The sequence below is a fragment of the Staurois parvus genome, unplaced genomic scaffold, assembly GCF_062004578.1.
Source record: "Staurois parvus isolate SC_StPar_1 unplaced genomic scaffold, SC_StPar_1.0 ptg000264l, whole genome shotgun sequence".
In the NCBI taxonomy this organism is placed as follows: Eukaryota; Metazoa; Chordata; class Amphibia; order Anura; family Ranidae; genus Staurois; species Staurois parvus.
The window spans coordinates 1,023,720-1,036,507 of NW_028318060.1; the positions used below are offsets into that span (position 1 = coordinate 1,023,720).

A 12,788-nucleotide genomic window follows, 5' to 3' on the forward strand; every position below is an offset into this window, starting at 1 on the left:
ATCCCCTCCCAATGTAGTCTCTCCTTTTCCCATTGACTTTCAGCTCTTTTTGCTTTCCTCTTGTTACTGTACTCTCAGAATCCCTGTCAGGACTTTTAATGTTCCTTGCAGAATCCCTGCTAAGACTTCAAATGGTACTCACAGAATCCCTCCCAGGACTCCCAATGGGACTTGCAGAGTTCCTGCCAGGACTGACAGCAGTACTTGCAGAATCCTTATCAGGACTTGGACTGCGTGTACCCTCTGACCAAAAGTGTATTTAAGCTTCAGCCTTTGAATTGGATAGTGCGGTCTTATCCGCTACCCTTGTGCATAGAGCCATCATACTTGCCTATGAGGTTGCCTGGCTGTTGCTGACCTGGATTGGCATGACGTCTCTCTTGATTGCCATCTCTTTTTGATCCCTGCCTGGACCTGATTGCTCTCTGTTGTTGCCTACCAAGATCCTTGCTGGTACCTGACTACATTTTTTTGCTTGCTTTCCTGCCTTCAACCCCTGCCTGAAATGTACTACTCTCTCATTTGCTTCCTGCCAAAATACTTGCTGGGATCTGACTACTCTTTTGCTTGCCGCCAGCCTCTGCTAGATCTGCTAACTACAAATAGTGCAGATCTGATCGCAGATGTGGACATACGGGACAACTTAGGAAACAGTGATTGCAGGGTAATTACATTTAACGTAAATCATAGGACAAGGAGGCTCGCGGGTACTGCAAACACACTAAATTACAAGAGTCAACTTTTCTAACCTTAGCTCCATACTACAAGATATTAAACAGGATCAGATTCTAGAAACATTGAACACTGACTAAAAATGAGTTCTTTAAGTATTAGCCAGTGCATTCTAATGGGCAACAAATATAAAAGTGCTAAGGTTAAACCTGGGTTGTTAAACTTTACTGTAAAATGACATATTAAAGTTAAAAAAAATGGCCTTTAAAAAATATAAGGCCGAGGAGTCAGTGTCGGCATTCAACACAAGAAATGCAATAAGAAGTGTAAGGGCAAAATCGGGGCAGATAAAATAGACCACAAGAGACACATAGTAGAGGAGAGTAAAAAAAAATCCCCAAATTTTAAACATCTATTTATAGGAGGAAAGCAAGGTCTGAGCATATAGGCTCTATAAAAGATGCTCAGGGGAAGTTTGTTACAAATGACAATGAGAAGGCAACTGTTCTAAATGCATTCTTCACCTCAGTTTTTTTTATAAAGGAAAAGGAGGGGTATAGTAATCAAGACTGTCTTTAGTAACACAACACAGAATGTACCCTTGTGGCTAATAGAAGCCAGAGTTTGAAAAAGACTTTAAAATCTACAAATTACCAGGACTAGATGGCTTACACCTAAGAGTCCTCAAAGACGTTAGCCAGGTAATAGCCAGACCATTATTCCTAATTTTTATGGACATCTTATTGATTGGAATGGTACCAGCTAATTGGCAAAAAACAATGTGGGTACCAATATTTAAAAAAGGCCCAAGATATATACCTGGGAACTACAGACCAGTAGGTCTAACTTTGATAGTATGTAAACTATTGGAGGGGATGATAAGGGAGTAAATCCAAGAATTTACTTATGAAAACTGTATCATTACCAATAATAAGCATGGATTTATAAAGGATTGTTCTTGTCAGACCAATCTGCTAACATTATACGAGGAACTGAGCTGTCATCTAGGTATAGGAAGACCTGGGGATGTGGTATATCTAGATTGTGCAAAAGCATTCAATACAGTTCCCCATAAATGCTTAATTTATAAATTGAAGTTTACTGGGATAGATTATGTACTTGGATAGAAAACTGGTTACAGGCTCTGTCCTGGGACAAATTTTGTTTAATGTATTCATAAATTATATAGAGGCATTAACAGCTGAATCTCAGTGTTTGCTGATGATACAAAGCTGAGCAGAACAATAGCTTCACAGTAGGATGTAGAACTATACAAGAAGATTTCAATAAAATAAAGGGGTGGGCAACTACATGTCAAATGAGGTTTATTATTGAAAAATGTAAATTAACGCACTTGGGGCTAAAAATATGATTGCAAGTTACTAATTAGGGGGAGAACCTTTGGGGGTATCCAAGATGGAAAAATATGTGGTGGTCCTAGTAGATCACAGGCTCAGCAATAGCATGCAATGCCCAGCTGAAGCAAGCAAAACAAGCAGAATATTAGCATGCATTAGAAAGGTTATTTACTCAAGTGGTAAAGCTATAATTCTACTACTTCACAAAACTCTGGTTCTGCCACATCTTGAGTATGCCATGCAGTTCTGGTCACCAGTCCTCAAGAAGGATGTGCTGGAATTGGAGAGAGTCCAGAGAAGGACAACAAAACTCTTAAGGGGACTGGAGGACCTCAGTTATGAAGAACGACTACAAGCATTAAACGTATTCTCCATGGAGAAGAGAAGTTTGAGAAGAGATATGATGTCAATATACACTTCTCAAAACAATTAAAGTAACACTTTGAAAACTCATCAGATCTCAATGGGGAAAAATATCATGCTGGATGTCTATACTGATATGGTCTGGGTAATGTGTTAGGAACGTGATCAATCAAAGTGAAAAAATGATGCAGGAGGCTAGTCCATTTTGCTGAAATTTCATTGCAACAACTCAAAATGGTAGTTTGTATGGCCCCCACGTGCTTGTATGCATGCCTAACATCATAGGGGCATGTTCCTAATGAGATGACGGATGGTGTCCTGGGGTATTTCCTCCCAGATCTGGACCAGAGCATCACTGAGCTCCTGGAAAGTCTGAGGTGCAATCTGGCGGCGTCGGACGGGCCGGAACATGATATCCCAGAGGTCTTCTATTAGATTTAGATTAGGTGAGCATGGAGCCCATTCAATGGTATCAATTCCTTCACCCTCCAGGAACTACCTGCATACTCTCTCCACATAATGCTGGGCATTGTCGTGCACCAGGAGGAACCCAGGACCCACTGCACCAGCATAGGGTCTGACAGTGGGTCCAAGGATTTCATCCCAATATCTAATGGCAGTCAGGGTGCCATTGTCTAGCCTGTAAAGGGGTGTGCTTCCCTGCATGGATATGCCTCCCCAGACCATCACTCACACACCACCAAAACGGTTATGCTGAACTATGTTACAGGCTGTATAACATTCTCCATGGCTTCTCCAGACCCTTTCACGTCTGTCACAGGTGTTCAGGGTGAACCTGCTCTCATTTGTGAAAAGCACAGGGCACCAGTGGTTGGCCTGCCAATTCTGGTGTTCAGTGGCAAATGCCAGTCAAGCTCTATGGTGCTGAGCAGTGAGCACAGGGCCCACTAGAGGATGTCGGGCCCTCAGGCCACCCTCATGAAGTCCTGCTGGAGGTCATTTTGTAGGGCTCTGGCAGTGCTCATCCTGTTCCTACATGTACAAAGGAGCAGATACCATTCCTGCTGATGGGTTAAGGACCTTCTATGGCCCTGTCCAGCTCTCCTAGAGTAACTGCCTGTCTCCTGGAATCTCCTCCATGCTCTTGAGACTGTGCTGGGAGACACCGCATACCTTCAAGCAATGGCACGTATTGATGTGCCATCCTGGAGGAGTTGGGCTGCCTGTGTAACCTTTGTAGAGTCCAGGTATTGCCTCTTGCTACCAGTAGTGATACTGACCCTAGCCAAATGCAAAACTAGTGAAAAACAGACGAGTAGGGAAAATTTCAGTGGCCTCCACCTGTGAAACAATTCCTGTTTTGGGGGTCACCTCATTGTTGCCCATCTAGTGCACCTGTTGTTTCATTAACACCAAAGCAGCTGAAACGAATTAACAACCCCCTCTGCTACTTAACTGACCAGATCAATATCCCAGGAGTTTAATTGACTTGATGCTATACTCTGCTCAAAAAAATTAAAGGAACACTTTTTAATTAGTGTACAAATACCTCAACGGTCATTCTAGCATAGGGAGATAACTATTTAGCCCCAGGGAGCATAAAGGATAAGTTCACCTTTTTTACCATGTTACACCCATATTCAAGGTGTAACATGCAACATGTTACGATCTGACCGGCCCCCCATACCCGCTGTGACAACTGGAGGATGGATCTTCTCTCCACTCGGTAGCTGTCACAATTTAAAAAAAAAAAAAAGTCATTCATTCACAGCATACTGTGAATGGGAAAACTACAAGTCCCAGTAGCCTTTGTGGCTGTTGGCATGTAGTTTTCAATGAACTACCATAGCGGTCTACAGCGCTGTGGTAGTTCATTGAGCCTTTCTGTCAGTATCTGCTTGCTTGTATGGGATGTATGAGCAAGCAGATATGCTGACAGGTCAGTGGGAGACCTGCATGGCACCAGCAATCTGCTCATCGCTGGTGCAATGCTTTAGAGGGTCCATAAACAAAAAATAATAAATGCACATTTTTTTACCCTGCAAAAAAAATATTGTTAATCTTGTTAAAAGGTGAACTTATCCTTTGAGAAGATCTACCTAATATTTGGTAGAGTCTGAAGTGGAGCTTAGGCTGATGGGTAAGGCGTAAGCATAGTCAGGCAGAACAGGTTAGCAACAAATCTGACAGACACAAAATCAGGATCTGGAAGAATGGTCAAGGACATGCAGAGATCATACACAGTCTGGCAGAGGAAAGCAGAATTGTCAGGCAGAAGCGTAGTTGAGTAATCAGGTAGAAGACCAGTAGTCCACACAGGAAGCCAGACACCCAGGAAACAAATCCACACAAATGGACACAGAGCACAGGAAGTCCTGCTATTTAAAGGCTGAGCTGATTGCAGCTGGAAGGCAGGTAGTGCTTACGAGTCCAAGGGGCAGAAGCACTAAGCAGAGTACATACTGCAGTGAGTCAAGTGATTTTCCTGTGGCAGAGTGAATAGAGGTGCAGTACTAAAACCAGAAGAATCCAGGTTCAAAGCCACCCAGAGACATGGCAGAAGACATGCAGCCACCCAATGAAATTAAGAGAAGCGGTTCAGCCTTAAACTGCGTAGGGGGTTCTTTACGGTCAGAGCAGTAAGGATGTTGAACTCCCTTCCACAATCAGTGGTGTCAGTGGGAAGTGCCGATAGTTTCAAAATGCTCTTAGATGGGCATCTTGTCAAATGCAATATACAGGGATATCGGAAAGGGTAGAAACAAAAACATGCCCGCACAGGTTGAACTGGTTGGACTGATGTCTTTATTCAATCTTACGATTTATGTAACTATGACTATTCTGCCTGCCACTAAGTGTGCAGTCTCCACACCATAATTGTTCTGTTCATGCTATCCCCTTGGTCCAGTCCATCAGAAACCAAGTGCCTCAGGTGAACCAATGCCACCTTTTAGGTAACATCATAATACCCCTTCTATTTCTGGGAGCATGGATTTGGGGCAAGACATCCAGATGGTCTCTCTGGACCAAGAGGTTGCTGGCGCCACCTGTCAGTATCTTGGCTGGAATTGGATGGTGTCTTTCCCTCTGCCCTGGAGGGAATCCACTTGTTGGTCTTCAGTCTGGTTTACAGTTCTGGAAACAGAGTGTGACCTGAAACAGTGATATAGGTCAGGACTTTACTAGTTACTCATTAAGTGGTAAAGCATAAAGAAATATAACATACAGAGAACTTGTAAGTCAGCGATGTCCTGTCATGTAATATTTAAAGGTGAATATGGAATCTGCTTTTTGCATTCTTTGTTATTCATTGTTTTTCATTTTTCAGTGCTTCATTAAAGTATACTGGAATTGAAGTTTTTGTAACCACATTTCGCTTTCAGAAAATGACTTGATAAATTTGAATATGCTTAAAATTTAGGCTAGATTCATACTAGTTCAGCTGCCACATAATCTGATTTTCAGTGTGTTATTTACACATTTCATGTGTTTTTTTTCAAAAGAACACAAACACACTGAACACAAAACTCTGCCAAAAACAAACAAAAAAAACGCATGTACATGCATTTTCCATGTGTTTTTGGTGCGTTTCCAGTCTATGGGGCCAAAATTGCACTGCAACTGCACCAACGTGGAACCTGTACCTATTTCAGAAACACGCTACACTGCAAGAACATGAGTGGCACTGTTGAAAATAATGTCATTTCCATTTTTGTGCTATTTCTGTGTGATTGAAGTCACTTTTGAAGTCACACTAGTGTGAACCAGGCCTTAATCATTATTTCAACACTGCTTACCTAAAATGTATACTTGTTTTTGTTTTTTAATAGACTTTCAGAATCGTCTTCAAAGATTCCTGAAGAAAGAGCTACCAAAGTATCAGCCAAGATCGAAAAGGAGTTATTTTCATTTTATCGAGATACAGATTCTAAGTATAAGAATAAGTATAGAAGTTTAATGTTTAACTTGAAAGATCCTAAAAACAATGTACGTTTTTTTTTAATTTTTTTTTATATATATATATTTTTAATCTGCATACGGTTTGTCAGCTTTGAATTGGTTACACAGAAATATGTTTTTTTTTTTTTAAATTTATATAACAGGTGTTGTACAAGCGAGTTCTCAGAGGAGACATTACCCCGGAACATCTCATCAAGATGACACCAGAGGAGTTGGCTTCTAAAGAACTGGCAGCTTGGAGGCAAAGGGAAAACAGACATGTAATGTCTGCTCTTTAAACATAAAATTAATTGTAAACATTTCTGTTAAATCGCTTTACCGCCACCCTATAGCAGAAATACTGCTACAGTGCAGCAGGGGGTGTGCAAAATCACGTGTATATATAAATGATTTCGCATTTCCGTGTAGGGGGCATGCGCAACTCTACCCACGCCACCATTCACGGCCTCGGCTGTCAATCACCAGGTCCCGGCCGGTGATTACTCGCAGGCATCTGGTGATTGCAAAGTTATACCGACGGGGAGAGAGAACTGTATGTAAACAATACAGATCTCTCCCCTGTCAGCTCCAGCACACTGCTTTGTATGGCTCTGCATAGCAGAGCCATATGAAGCAGTGTGCTTACAGTGGAAAGCACAGACACCGCCCCATAGTAAAATGCACACAGTTAACCCTTTGATTGTCCCAGATGTTAATCTCTTCTTGCCCAGTGCCATTAGTACAGTGTCAGTGCTTTTTATTAGCACTGATCACTGTATTGGTGTCACTGGGGATGTCAGTGACACCACGTCAGTTCCCCCCAGTGTCAGAATGTTCACTGTAGTCCCACTATAAGTCGCTGATCGCCGCCCTTACTAGTAAAAAACAAATCCAGTATATCTACCGCCATTTGTAAACACTATAACTTTCACATAAACAAATTAATTTTCACGTATTGGAATTTTATTTTTAGCAAAGACTTGTAGCAGAATGCATTTTGCCCTAAATTTATGATGAAATTTTATTTTTTTAAAACATTTTCTTTACTGGACATGTTTAATTACAAAAAATGAAAAATATTGTCTCTTTTTTTCAAAATTGTCAGTTTATTTTTTTTACAGCGAAAAAAAAAATGCACTGGCGATCAAATACCACTGAAAGAAAGCTCTATTTGTGGGGGGAAAAAAAAGGATGTAAATTTCATTTTGGGTGCAGCGTTGCATGACCGTGCAATTGTCAGTTAAAGTAACGCAGAGCCATATTGCAAAAAGCGGCCTGGTCAGGAAGGGGAGGGGGGTGGTAAATGTTCAGGAGGGCAAGCGGTTAATAAGTTAAGTCATTTAAGTTGCTATTGTCAGTCAATGGTGTACTTGTTTGCATTTTTGTGCAATTTGAGAGACCTCATTTAATTGACTTATGTTAATGTGTAATGTAGATAAGCCTAATTTAAAACAGTGTTTCTAAAGAAAATAATCATTTTTGATGTAACATCATAAGTAGTATCAATTGCTAGGGTGTATTATATCCCTTTTTATCTTTTACAGTTTTTCTATTTTTAGTTATGATATCCTTTTCATGTCTGGGAAATATATTTTTTTCTTAAGTTTGAACCAAGCAAGGCAAAACTTTGATCTTCTGTCTCCTCTATAGACCATTGAGATGATTGAAAAAGAGCAACGTGAAGTTGAACGGCGACCAATAACTAAAATTACACATAAGGGTGAAATTGAAATAGAAAGCGATGCCCCTATTAAGGAGCCTGAAACCATGGACATAGAGGTAAAATCTTATTTGTGTGACAGATCTTTTAACTGAGCTGGCTTGTTTGGGTCTTGTATGGATTTTAGGGGGAACCCTGAGAAAAGGAAGAAAGAAAAGTGAGGTGTCTCCCAAAAATCCATGCTACATCCATGTTAAAGAGAACAAGGGTGTCCTCCTCAAAGCCCTGATCCAGTGGTTATGAGGATCCGTGGGCAGAAGGGAAGCCCTCTTTAGTATACATACCCCAATGTGGCTAATGGTTTTCCTACTCATTCACAAAAAAAAAAAAAAAAAAAGGTGTAAATAGAGGCAGACACGGTTTGACAAGCCCTTAAAAAAAAAAAAATGTCTCATGATGTAAATCCCCCATCAAATACGTTGTCCAGTGTTGCTGATCCACGTCAATTGCGATGCTGATACTAATGATATAGCCCAGGAAACACTGCCCCTTTTGTTTATAATAACTGTCATTCCCCAGACCTGTCATTCGGCAGGAGTAAAGTGACGGGAATGGACGTGCTGGCATTCAGTGGGATTTTTTCTTTCAGCAGGTGTAGGCCATTGTGATTGATATGGATCTAGACTATGTGATTGACAATAAATATACTGTACATCATTTATTTGGACTTTTTTCTTTAAATGACTGGTGTCATCTAGGATAAGGGTTTGGTATAGATGAAGGATATCACCAACCACTTTGGTTATAAACAGAAATAAGTGGCTGGAAGCTGTCGTTTTGCCAACAATTTAAGCACACAATTTCCTATGTAAATGTTATCTTTGCTTCAGTAGGTTCTCTACATCCCACAGATGCACATCTTCACAGGCAGGGGCTTGTTATTTAATGGAACATTGCATTTTTTGTGTTACACTAAAATTGCTGCTCCCTGCCAAACGGGAAAAAATATCTTAATTGTACGGGACAGATTACAGGATCTATAGTCATAATGGTTTATGTGCTGCTACCTTCAAGTGATTGGACACTGGCTAAAGCTTTGGTAGGAGCAATGCCCTAGTGCACCCTTCTGGAATCCACTCAAAGTCCGTAGGTGAAAGAGCAGTTCTGCTCTGGAGAAGTTTCTATACCAGTCCTTTTTATTTTTTTTACTACTTTGATGTACACTTCTGTCAAGATCCAAGTGCTTAACCTCTCAGGACTCACTAGCAGTCTCTGGATCAGTTGCCGTAGATGTACTGTATGCCTTGGGAACTGTACATGGACTCTCGGGGCTGTTGAAATTTTTGAAAAAAAACTACTTGTCCAGGGACTAAATTGGTGTCCCAATCTACTTGTCCCTCATGACAATCTACTTGTCCAGATAAAAAAAATACATTTTAACCAAAACCATATTTAAAACCAAGGTGATTTTTAGAATGTCTGGGGCTTTTAAGAACAAACGCGGCTTTATGGCGACTTAAACGTAATAATTTTAACATTGCTCTGTTTATTTCCTCCTCAACTCCCTGCTTGTTCCCAGCACCGCACCCAGGGACGGGAGAGACCTTGCAGGTTAATGAGCATCAATTGGCTGCTTGTCAGGAAAGGGGAGTGTCAGGCTTATCCTTTTATCTCTTTCACTGCCAGAGCTGTTTTTGCATGTTTAAAAAATAATTTTAGGCCTGATGATTACATAAAACCCCCAAACATATATTTTCTGTAATCCGAGACCCTTGAAAATAAAGTAGTGGTAGTTCCAATTTTTTATATCGCATGATATGACCACAAAATTTCAGTAAAAAATACAAGGAAGTTAATTTTAGGGCACAAAAAATTACATTTTTTTTTTGTAAATTTTAAAAGATGAGGTTTCACCTAGTAAATAGATATCCAAAATGTCAAACCTTAAATTTGTGTGTGCTCTTGAAATTTATTTATTTCAGGTACTTGTATAGCGCCATCAATTTACACAACGCTTTACATATATAGTGTACATTCACTTCATTCCCTAACCCTCAAGGGTGTACAATCTAAGGTCCCTATCCTACATTCATACATACACATACTAGGGCCAATTTAGACAGGATCCAATTAACCTACCAGCATGTGTTTGGAGTGTGGGAGGAAACCGGAGTACCCAGAGGAAACCCATGCAGGCACAGGGAGAACATGCAAACTCCAGGCAGGTGTTGCCATGGCTGGGATTCGAACCAACGACCCTAGTACTGCCAAGTGGAAGTGCTAACCATTTAGCCACTGTGCTGCCCATGGCATCGAATTTGAGTACACTATATTTTCCATAGCCAATACTTTTGAAGCCCCTTATAGGTCATCAGTTTAATGTTATGGAGGATGTCTCGTGCTGGAATTATTGCTCTCATCCTAGCGTGTGCGGTGATATGTAATGTGTATTGCAATTGACGTTGTTTTCATGTGTAGGCACCCCAGTGTGTATGTTTGTATGTGGGGGGGGTGTCTCAAATTTTTTTTTATTTATTTTTTTTTTGGAGGGGGATGTTATGTGCTTGGGTGTAACTTTCATTTTTTACAATTAAAAAAAAACAAAACATTTTTTTTTTCTTCATCACACAGGGGACAAAGTCTATGTGATGATTTTTGCTGACAGGTTCTCTTTATTGAGACATTCAGAGTCTAAAAGACCCTGCATGTCTCCCCTCTGCTCTACTGAATGCACATCACACTGCATTAAATTTTTTTCCCTGCCTACATGGCCTGGAATCTGTCAACGGGGACCTGGAAAGACATCATAACATCACTTCCGGGTCAGGACAAGAAGGGTAGGGGACCGGATGTGTCCACTCTCCTCCCTTCCCTCTAGCCGACGGCTGTGAGCCGGTCCTGGGCCCGTAGATGGGCAAACGGAGCCCGGGAAACCTCAAGCTGGGGGAGAATACACGGGAAGGGAGGAGAGGCTGGCACTGTGTGTAAGCAATCTGCGGCGGCACTGTGTGTAAGCAATCTGCAGCAGTGCTGCTGCCTGAATGCTTCCACCTGACAGGTGAGACCTGCTGCTAGCGTGCAGCAAGGTTAAAAGTTAAAAAAAACCTACTTGCCCGGTGCCCAGAACTCTATGTCCCGGGTGTCGGGCGATATAAATTCAACATCCCTGACTCTGCATCAGCAGGGCTGGCCTATAATGTTTGCTGTGGACCCTGGATCCTGCATTCGGTGCTCACTTGGACTTGTGTTGCAACAAGTGTAGTTAACCATAGGGTGTTATGCATTTCCAGGGCCCTAATCTATTCCTCTGACACCCAAACCCTGAAAATCCCTTTCGGTGATCTGCCCACTGTGACTGGTGGTTTGGTCCCCGAACTGTATTTAATTCTCATTGCTTACTACAAAACTGAAATCTCACGGAGTGGGTGGGGTTTTATGAGGGTGCACTGGAGGGCAAAGCTTTTACCAGTGTCCAGTCATCTGAAGGCTGTGGCATATAAGGTCTATATGGTCCAAGATATGGAATTTTACAGGTAAATCAAAAGCCCCATATTTGCTTTGATACATGTCCCCTAAGGCAGTGCCCAGTCTGTCGTTCCATTTGTTTGATAATCCCTAGCATATTAGCCTAGAAATGGCAATTCATTTTTTAATATATTTCTGTCCTACTGACTTCCATGGGGTTTGGATTTGGAACCTGAACTTTAGTCGTGTTTCCCGAATCTGCCTTGGGCCGAACTCATGTACATTCTGTTCATCACTACTCCCTTTCTATTCATGCAAATCAATGCAAATCTGTGCATAATTTGTTAGACATGCATTTCTTTTGAATCTTTTGTTGCTATTCTGTCTCTCAGTGTTACAATACACATACCATTCAATTTTTAGACTGATCATTTCTTTGTGAGTGGGCAAACATTCAAAATGAGCAGGGGATCAAATACTTATTTCCTTCACTGTATGTCATAAAAATATTATTGGTGATGCAAAACTACAACCTTTTTCTAAACCTTACCCCTTCATCATGTCATGGCTAGTGCGTTGCGCTGACCTGTCACAACATACATAGGGACTAGAGTGTTGATTGTTCTTATTCTGTTACTGCTTACGAAGCTGTTTGTGTTTATTTATTTATTTTTTAGTTAAAGCCTTGATAGAATCTCTAATGCTTTCCTCATCCATTCAAATGAAAGGAGAATGACTGGATTAGGACTTTTAAAACAGAACTATACTTCCCTCTTGTCTTCTCCCCTCCCCTCGCTTCCTTGCCGATAATGCCATTTTTGCTGTGTCTTATACCTGGCTCAGGATCTTTGGCCATCTTGATTTGCCGGAATGATACAACTTCTATACATGTGTGTGGGGGTTAATCAATTCCAACACAGAGTTATAGCCATAAACAAGATTATGAAAAGGCAGGCACATTTTTTTGCAGAAGAGGTCTCTTCTGCAATGAACAGCTTGTCTGCTTGCAGTTTTTAAGTTTTCAGTTTAGTTAGGCTTTAAGGCATTTCTTTGCTTCTTAAATATATTTTAGTGCTCATTTATTTTATTACAGGAATCTGTTGTGAAAACCGTTGAAAAAGAGGAAGAAGCACATAAAGATAAAGATCCACCTACTGAGTCTACATCAGACACAACAGCGCAACACAAAAATCACCTATTTGACTTAAACTGTAAAATATGCACAGGTGTGTATATTCACTTACCATTGGTTGAGAAATCTCATAATGCTTGTTAACACCTATAATTGGGGAGGGGCCATTAAAGACACGTGGGTGAGCCGTGTTTTAACCAAATCCCTCCCCAAGCTGCTCTTTCTTAAACTGCAAAGG

The 12,788-nt window shown here is 41.0% G+C and overlaps 1 protein-coding gene across 2 annotated transcripts in view; it reads left to right on the forward strand.

The window, feature by feature from the left end:
- Positions 1–12,788, forward strand: part of PHF3 (PHD finger protein 3) — a 127,883-nt gene that overhangs the window by 80,540 nt on the left and 34,555 nt on the right. For both annotated transcript variants that reach the window (XM_089681319.1, XM_089681320.1), the window contains 4 exons: positions 6,185–6,341; positions 6,458–6,574; positions 7,944–8,072; positions 12,512–12,644. In XM_089681319.1, the coding sequence (XP_089537445.1) occupies positions 6,185–6,341; positions 6,458–6,574; positions 7,944–8,072; positions 12,512–12,644 (536 nt within the window). The remainder of the gene's footprint in view (positions 1–6,184; positions 6,342–6,457; positions 6,575–7,943; positions 8,073–12,511; positions 12,645–12,788) is intronic.